At 34.4% G+C, this 9,728-nt stretch overlaps 1 protein-coding gene across 1 annotated transcript; it reads left to right on the forward strand.

Annotated features, from left to right (window-relative positions):
* Positions 1–861: 861 nt before the first annotated feature.
* On the forward strand, positions 862–7,925 carry LOC140886840 (nuclear pore complex protein NUP93A-like). The gene is made up of 15 exons (XM_073293720.1): positions 862–1,065; positions 1,167–1,258; positions 1,620–1,686; positions 2,491–2,550; positions 2,665–2,754; positions 2,891–3,160; positions 3,392–3,487; positions 3,598–3,732; positions 4,647–4,700; positions 4,824–4,907; positions 5,144–5,230; positions 5,306–6,211; positions 6,556–6,737; positions 7,214–7,505; positions 7,580–7,925. The coding sequence occupies exons 1-15, from the start codon at positions 964–966 to the stop codon at positions 7,655–7,657; spliced, it is 2,595 nt and encodes an 864-aa protein (XP_073149821.1). The 5' UTR covers positions 862–963; the 3' UTR covers positions 7,658–7,925.
* Positions 7,926–9,728: the final 1,803 nt, after the last annotated feature.

Genomic DNA, 9,728 nt, shown 5'->3' on the forward strand with positions numbered 1-9,728 from the left:
TTTTTCCGATCCAAACCCGATCAATTTCGGGATTGGGATAGGCAACTCTACCCGATTTTTCCCAACCCGATCCGAATATATTAATAATATTTTTTAATAATTTTTTAATTTAAAAAATATAATTTTTTTTATAATTTTTTGTTTTAATATTAATGTTTTATAATTATCTACCATATAATTATTTTTTATATTTATATTTATCTTTTTTAATATTAAATTGAATTATAAATTTTTATTTTGTTTTTTTATTATGAATAATTATATGTTTTTATTGTAATAATCAAGTAGTTGTTTTAGTTTATTTCTAATGTACTAAGAAGATGTTTTAGTTTTTAATGATTATATACAAAGAAATTTTAATTTATTTATAATGTACTAATAAATTGTTTGAGTTTCTTCATAAATTTTTTTAAAAAAAAATATTTCAATAGAATTTTTTTAAAAAAATTATTATTCGAGATTACCCTCTTCCGATCCGACGGGATTCCGAATATTCGGGTCCCGAAACTTCTCGGGTACGGAATCAAGAGAAAAAAAAATCTCAATTCTTAAAATTCACCCCTTGCCCTCAAATAGTCCCTTAAATTCTTTGCCATTTTTTAAGCGAAGAACAACAGTAACTTTAGATTTACGATTGGCGTGGCAAATGTGAAGGTCGGATCTCCTTCTCCGTTTTCACAAAGTTAATGAGGAACACAATTTTGTAGGTTTTGGGATGGAGGCTAATGCCATAATTGATCGTCTCATTAATTGACGTAAAATTGAAAGTGAGTAGGGGTATTTCGGTCAACTCAGTAATTACGAACACTTTATATAACGGATAAAAACATATATAAATTAAAAAAGAAAAAAAAAGATTTAAATTAGGGTTTTTAGCTCCAAAAACCTCAAATCTTCCCCCATCATTCCTTCAGCACTGTACTGCCATTCGGTAGTATAGAGTGTGAATTTCTGCATAGAGCAATGTCGAGCGACGCAGACATGACTGGATGGACTGACCTTTTGCATTCCTCTTCGAAACTTCTCGAACAAGCCGCTCCGTCCACTCAGTTCCCCCCGCTTCAGGTTTCGATTTTAAATGATGCACGAAATATTTTTTTTTGTCCTATTTTTACTCTGAATGAGTTGATTCTATTGTACTTGTTCCTGTTTTTGGGGGGAAATAGAGGAATTTGGATCAGTTGGAAGCCCTGTCGAAGAAGTTGAAGGCAAAAACTTTGCGAGCTGAAGCTCCTTCTCAGTCCATTGCTGCCACCAGGTAAACGAAGTTTGATTTTTAGTCTTGAAATTTTACTGGTGTATGCATCTAATTTTGCCAGTTTTTTTTTTCTATTTTGTTTTATCGAAAGAATATCTGGCTTTTTGTGCATAAAATAGATAGCGTTATTACTATAGTTCAAAGTTGTTGTCTTTCTCCCAGTTGTTGGAATTTTAGATTTTGAAATATACTGTCATGACCTAAATGCTAGAACATTTCGTTGCTTTAGTACATAGCAATAACATTTTTGGTCCACATGGCATCTCCTTGTCGATTATTGCAACATCAAACAGAGACAATTCAGTTGTGATGCATTTGTAGGTTATTAGCCCGTGAGGGATTGAATGTGATGCATTTGTAGGTTATTAGCCCGTGAGGGATTGAATGCTGAGCAGCTTGCTCGTGATCTTAAATCCTTTGAACTGAAGGTATACTTTTCTTTTCAGCCCAACCATTTTTTAATATTGTTGTGTTAGATACGTATAAGATATGTGCAATATGACCTTGGAACTTATCGACTGGTGTTTTGTATTCTCATGACTCAAGAAAAGAACAGAGGAGGAAGATAGAAGTCTCAAGAAAATACTGATATTTCTGGCAAATATCTTATGCTTCTGGTATCACGATATAGGTTTACATGGTTGCAACCAACTATTAAATTGGTCCATGGCCCATGTCAAACCACCATAGGTCTAGCAAATAGAAAAATCTTCCCGATAATATTCCTAATTTTGTTCAGATGTAAGTGGTGCAAGTGGCCAAAGATTTTTTTAGATGCTTACCTTTATTAAATTTATATATTCTGTAAATTAAAATATACATGCATCGATACTTGTACATATACCTGATTTAATAATTCATTTGATGTGCATAGGCAGCCTACCTCAAAGTTTTCATCAGAAGAATGCTTCAACACTAATAAAATTTTGCAAGCACCATTTATTATATTTATGTTTCTGGAATTTTTCTCTTTCAAATTGTTTCTGAGTAATAAATTACGGCCCACCTCGAATATGGAAATTATTCAAGGATATGTTTTTAATATGGATGATTTCAGCTTTGCTTGTACATTATATTAATTTAATTGTTGCTTTGCCAGAAACTGATGCTGATAGCTTTCTTCTGTAACTTTTCATGTGAAGTTTTTTCCAACTTAAGTTTCCCGAGTTTATTTATGATGTTTATGTATTTTTTTCTGTATGGCCTTTTGTCTTTGCTCGTCTTTTTTAAAGACAACATATGAAGATGTCTTTCCTGCTGAGGCTACTACGGTTGAAGAGTATCTACAGCAGGTAGTTCGTTCTGTCACGTTTATGCGTAATTCAGAAAGAACATGCACAAATATTCAAAAGGAAAGGTTTTTCAAGAATTTTCTAATAATTGACATTATGATTGCTGCTGCTCAGGTCCGTGAAATGGCAATGGTCTCAGCCGTTCAGGAAGCTCAGAAAGATAATCTTAGAAGTTTTAATGATTATATGATTTCTGTTTTGGAGGTATACGTGTCTGGATTGTGGAGTAGGATCCTTATTCATTTTCGTTAAGCATTCTCATCGATCTTATCTGATTTCAGCGCGTAATGATAGTGTTATATTTTCGTATATTTTTTCTCATGTAAAATTTATTCCGCAGGAAGATTGGCGTAAAGAAAAAAGAGATTTCCTGCAGAGTCTGAGCCGAATTGCAACCCTACCAAAGAAAATTATAAGTGATTCTAGCCCTGGGGTTAGTCGCTATGGTCAAATAGTTCCTGCTATTTCTAGTCCTCAGGTTTCATCTAGCCCATCAGGTATGGAGCTGGCAATTTTGGGGAATAAACCTGTGCTCGAAAAAAAGGCGGTTGTATATGCTGAGGTTGTGAAAAATCTGAACAGTGCTAGGGAGCGAGGCATAGCCTTCAAAGTAAGCTTTTTGAGCATTAGTAAGAGCTTAAACGGTTTTACCAGAAACCAAGTGTTCACAAATAAACAAAATGATGTGTGCATGTGAATTGTTTGTTCAAGATTTATGCTTTAAGTCTGGTCTCATCGGTTATTTTTCAAGTTTGTCATAGGAAAGAAGTGCTTCTATATTTGGTAGGCACTTCAACTTAGCGTGTTAGGTAATGGTAAGCTACTTGTTTCTTAATCTCAGCCTGCCGCAGCTTTTGGAAATGCGTACGAGAGTCTGAAACTTGATACTGCTGGTTCAAAATCTGTCAACATGCTGAAAATATGGCACCTAGTAATGGTATATTGTGAACAGAGTGCTTGTTTCTTGATTTTCAAATTATGCACAATGATTGTCTTTTTACATGAAATTGGGTTTAAATTTAGTGGTGGATATATCGAACCTGACAGGCCTTGATGGGTGAGCATTTACCGCTTCATCGGAATGTGTCCAAAAAAATGTCCTTAATACTGGGAGCACGGCACCATCTGGAGTGGGGACATGGGAAGTATGTGTTGGATATGATTCAAAATTATCCTGCACAGGTAGCTTTTTGTTATCTTTCATTATTACCAATTTTTTGTCTAACTGTCTGTCTTTATCTTAAATGATTGCCCAGCTTTTATGAACTCTTGTTTGAGTCGATGTATATGTGGAAATATTAAAAAAATATGATATTTGGTTATGTTATGTACTATGTAGTACGGATACTTATTAATTTTTTTTTGGATGTATTGGATATGGGTATGGATATGATACGCTGTTATGCGTGTCGGATACAGCAACATCCATTTGACCAATTGTATACACCTTGGACACTGGAGTGATACGCCTTGGATACGGGAGGAAATACGCATTGGTGGAATTGCAAGAAATTAAAAGGTTTAGGGGTCAAATGGGAAAAAAAACTGAATTTTGGGGGACTAATAATTTAAAAACAACTGAAAATTAATTGGGCTTCATCTCAACATCATCACTCTCCTCTCCTCATCTCGAAGCCGCCCTTATCTCTATTTCCCGCAGGAAGCTCGTCAGTCGCCGCCGCTGCCCAAGCTCCTCAAATACTCAAAATAAACTTCAATTTGATTTACCCGGTTACAAATCAAATTCCTTTTCTTTTCTATTCCAAATCACTCTCCTAGTATGCAATGGATATTATGAATGATGAATATAGCTTTCTATCTCTTCGATTTTTAATTTTTAGTACTAAAGTTACATACACACACAATATATTTATATATATTTTTAATTTGTAGTAATTGCCGCATTTTGTCTTATATTTTCAAAAGTTGCAGTATCGCCGTATCCATATCGATACCCGTACCGTATCCAACTATCCATGCAACATAGGTTTTGCAGTGTTTCTGCGCTTAACTCTTAATCCAACTTTGTCTTGAACATTACCATCTTGTGTTTTGTTACTAAAAAACGTTCACGCTATCTGCTGATGTTATTGCAGGCTGCTCTTGGTGGAGCTGTTGGTAATCTTCAAAGAATCCGTGCCTTCCTTCGGGTTTGTTTGAGCTATTGCATCATTCAATGAATTATTGAAATAATGCGAAGCTACAAGAGTTGGATATACTCTTTCTTAGGGTTACTAACAATTTGAGTCAATGTTATTATTTTTGTTCCATAGATCCGTTTACGTGATTATGGAGTGCTTGATTTTGATGCTGATGATTTCCGTCGGCAGCCTCCAATAGATACCACATGGCAGCAGGTCTGATTCCCCTTTTTTTGTTACTAGTGGTGTATTGGTAATGACTAGTGAAGTTACTCAATCCTCACGTTGTCTGTGGACTGGCCATTTATGTAATCTTACTCTTATGGTATATGCTGCTGATTTTTTAAGCTACTTTTCGGACTCATTTAGAAGATTGTTTTGGTGATCTGCTTTTATTATATTCAATTCAATAGTTTAAAACTGTAAACTGCTTATGGTAAACTGTTTAACAGATATACTTCTGCCTGAGAACTGGATACTATGACGATGCCAGAGAAGTTGCGCGAACATCTCGTGCTTCGCAGAATTTTGCTCCTATGGTATTAATTGTAAATTGGTTTTTACATAAACTTATTTACTTTTTTATTTTCTTAGATAGCTCTCTATCTTGATAGCTTGCTGAGTGGATCTCTACAGGAGGCATGGTTTCAGCAGACACTGCATCTGCTGCTACCGAAGAATGTGAGAAATTATTGCGAATGACTGATAGGGTGGGCCGAGCATCGTATGACAAGAAAAAGTTACTCTTGAATGCCATTATTTCTGGTTCCAGGAGGCTTATCGATCGATTACTTAGAGAACTTCCTACAATCTTTAACACTATTGAGGATTTCTTGTGGTTCATGCTATCTGCTGTACAAGACAGCTCTGTTGGTTCCTCTTCTTCGGCTGTCCTAAGTGATGGATTATCTCCTTACAGTTTGGAAGACTTGCAGTCTTATCTGAATAAGTTTGAGTCTTCATATTATACAAAGAATGGAAAGGATCCTTTGGTGTATCCATATGTTTTACTTTTGAGCATCCAACTGCTTCCTGCTGTTCACCATTTGTCCAAAGATGCAGGAGATGAAGGATACAGTGTTGATGCTGTGCATATATCAATCGTGCTGTCAGACTATGGTATACTCTCAGAAAGTTCTGGGTCAGGTCAAAAGTTGGGAGTGATGGATGCTTTTGCTGAGGCATCTAGTATGATCAGGCAGTATGGGGCTGCCTATTTGGGACATGGTGACTTGGAAACAGCACTGGAATATTATGTCCAAGCTGCTGCTGCTGTCGATGACGGCAAATTATCGTGGACTGGGAGAGGTAATATGGATCAACAAAGGCAGAGGACCTTGATTTTAAAGCAACTGCTGATGGAGATTTTGTTACATGATGGTGGGATTTATCTTTTAATTGGCTCGAGAGGTTCTGGAGAAGAAGGTCAGTTGGGAAGATTTTTTACTGATGCGAAGACCAGACAGCAGTTTCTGCTCGATTCAGCTGGATTGTGTCTGCAGTCTGGCTTATATGATAAAGTAATCTCTCTTTAAGTTTTCATGCTAAACGAATTTAGTTTGATGCTCGGATCTTTGTGCAACAATTCTTGAAATTCACATCTAATTAGGTTTTTCTGCCCTACCAGCATGTTCTAATATGAATAAAAATATATTTGTTTATGCCATTAGGATTGTCTGTGAAGCGATTCATTCTTGTTTCCACTGTATTTGTGGTACCTCCCCTTGCTTCTCTCACCGTTGATTTATGAAGAAATTCCAACTATATTTCCTTTTTGTTGTAATTCCTCTTTCTTCTATTTTTGAGCCGATATTTCCCTTTCTAATTATACTGAAGTTTATGCATTTTTACCATCAAATTTCAGGCCATAGAAATTCAGAAGAGAGTCGGTGCGTTTTCAGCTGCATTGGATACTATAAATAAGTGTCTCTCTGAAGCAATTTGTTCCCTATCACGTGGTAGATTGGATGGTGAAAGTAGGATTACTGGGTTTATACACTCTGGAAATGAGATATTGGAGACGTTCAAGTATTACCCAGAAATCAGGTTCATCTTAAATTTTACCTTGTCCTATGTGTTGTTGTAACTGTTCTTCCATGGTGTGGTGGTTGTCTTACTTGGTAGAAAAAGTGTATTCTATCTCCTTTTTTTTTTAACCTGTCGGTTTGTCCATATGAACATGCTATAGAGTATAGTGAAGGTTCTTTCATTATAATGTTGCTAAATTTTTTGAAAATGGTTGAAACTTGAATGCTTGATATTTTGTTTCTAATGCTCAAATATAATAAGGTGTAGTACATTTTAAATAAAATTATTTCGTGTAGAATGTATGAAAACTTGCAATTTGTTTTAAAGGGTGATGTTGCTCAAGTTGGTGATTAGTGGATGCCTCCTAATATATGGCGTCATGTTCTATAAATTTTTCAGTTAAAGTAACCCGAGGCTTATGTGTCTCAATTACCTTGTCAATCCACGTAGATTCACACCGCGCCTCTCTTCTCCCCAACTGTTCTTTTTTGCAGTCCTCAAGAAAGAGAGAATGTAATGGAGCAGCAAACAGTACTAAGACAACTTGAGGCAATATTAGCCATCCATAAACTTTCAAGATTGGGAAACCTACTAGATGCCTTAAGGGAGGTAGCAAAGCTCTCATTTCTTCCTTTGGATCCAAGGGCTCCTGATTCAGTCTCTGATGCTTTCCAGAATTTATCGCCACATGTCCAAGCCTGCGTGCCTGGCCTTCTTAAAGTCGCTTTGCATTGTTTGGACACTGCATCAGATACAGATGGTTCGCTACGCTCCTTGAGAGCTAAGGTGAGTTTCACGTTTTGCTTCTGCTTGTTTTCAAAATTTCTGGTTGCTTATTTATGTGTTGTTGATTTATGCAGATTGCCAACTTTCTTGCTAACAATTTGAATAGAAATTGGCCCCGTGATTTGTACGAAAAGGTTGCTTGTAGCTTGTGAATGTTTTAGTGACTGGCGACGAGTCTTAGCATGGAAAATCACCTCGCACCGCCAACCACATTGAACTCAAGTGTCGTCTGATGTATCCCTTGTTTATACGAGCTAGGCATGTGTCCCCTGTAGCCATGCTTGGTGTGTTTTTTCGATATTCCAATTGGGGATGTAGATTGTGTTTGACCGAATTGACCAAAAATAGAAATTGGGCTCCTTGTTTATCTTTTGTGGGCTTTTGGTTTAATAAAGGATGCATGTGTGTTCAAGCTGTTCATATATGTATTCTTGGGCCTGCCAGTGTTCCAACTTGGGCGGGAACTGAATCAAAAGATTTCCCCAGTGGATCTGAGATCTGATCCGTTAAAAGAAACACTGCGCATGACATATTTAATTTTTTATTATGTTTTCAATTTCATCTTTATGAACCGTTGCTTAGATTGAATCTATAAAATCCTTAAAAAAATATTTCTATACTTTGAAAAACTGTACAAACTATTTTCAATTTTTGTGGGTAATATTTGAACAAGGTTATACGATAATCATCAAATATCCTCGAGGTTATTGATAAAGAGAAAACAAAATGACTTCATGGTTGATGGATTTTGAAAAATTTTATATTATTTATTTAAATTTTTTACTCTTTGTCAAACTGCATGTAATTATTTTTGAAACTTTATGAACTCTTAATTCATCTACTATGAACAATTTGGATAAACATAATGGACAAAAAATATATATATATATATATGTATGTATGTGTGTATTATAAAAAAAATAGATTTTGTCGAGTTTTTTGTAGTGTTTTTTGAAAAAAATATATGGTTGGAGATGGCCCATTTTATTTGAATTCTGCAATATCTCCTTTGATTATGAGTTGTGGTTGGTTGGGTTGTGTCGTCTTGATGTATCTATCTCTAAGGCTGGTTATGTTGATAGGATTGTGAAGATATAATTTATTAGGTGATTATTAAACTAATTAGATATGATATAGAGTGTTATGGATAAATAATAATTTGTTTACTATTATTGAATACGATTGTGATTAGAATTATGATTAAACAAAAATTCACAATTTTACCCTTTAAATATAATAGAAATGATTAAAAATAAGGGTATATTGAGAGTTTTCTAACTTTTTTTCCATTTATACAAGCCATATATTATTATCCTTAATGAAATTGAGGATTAAAAATCATGCTCAAATTTAATTATTAACGGGCCCTTGAGTTTAGGAATTTTTGTAAATTTTTAAGTAAACATGAGATGAATTAGTATTAATAGTCTTATCACATGATAATCATCCCAAGTAAACGCAGCCTAAAAGTCTTAAGCGATTGTGATTTGTGAAGGTCAATATCAAAAAAATACTATGAAATAAACTTATAAAATATTATATGTTATAAATTTAATTTTATCTTAAAATAATAACTTGTAATTTTCATAAACCGAGCTTTAGGACATCCACATCCGTTTTAACGTTAATATTTGTCACATTTCCAAAAACATGAGGTCCACATGCCACATACACATTATATTAACATTTTTCACATTCATTTAACATTAACACTCATTAATTATGGTTTCACTATTACACATTCATCTCATTCTTATTTTATGTTAATATTTTTCAATTTTATTTATAATATTTAAATAGTCCTTTTTTTTAAATCCAAATAATCAGTATTTAAAATAAATAATATTATTAATTTTAAATATATTTATTATTAAAATCAGATTTATAAATTTTTAAATAAAATAAAATAGATTAAAAAAAAAGAAAAAGAAAGAAGGAGGAGATGAGATCCTAGCATATGGGTAATACCCAAATCATGCATCCAACGGTTCGTATTTTTACACATAAGCGTAATTAATTATATATTGTTAACATGACAAATCATGAGACATTAGATCTATCATTGAGATATTACTCATATGTTAGGTTGAAATCAACCGAAAGAAAACTCAAATTCAATTGAGGTGGTCCCATATGGGAGTGGGCACTTCAAGGGCGCGTGCAATAACGCGCTAAAAGATTTGAGTCGGACGCGTTTTTGCACGCGCAAGTAAGAGTTTTTGA

This window comes from Henckelia pumila, chromosome 3, assembly GCF_033568475.1.
Source record: "Henckelia pumila isolate YLH828 chromosome 3, ASM3356847v2, whole genome shotgun sequence".
In the NCBI taxonomy this organism is placed as follows: Eukaryota; Viridiplantae; Streptophyta; class Magnoliopsida; order Lamiales; family Gesneriaceae; genus Henckelia; species Henckelia pumila.

Coding starts and splice junctions, on each gene's coding strand:
- LOC140886840 (XM_073293720.1), top strand. CDS start 964: ATGTCGAGCGACGCAGACATGACTGGATGGACTGACCTTTTGCATTCC. Junction 4,701..4,823: donor GAATCCGTGCCTTCCTTCGG/GTTTGTTTGAGC, acceptor TTTGTTCCATAG/ATCCGTTTACGTGATTATGG. Junction 6,212..6,555: donor AGTCTGGCTTATATGATAAA/GTAATCTCTCTT, acceptor ATCAAATTTCAG/GCCATAGAAATTCAGAAGAG.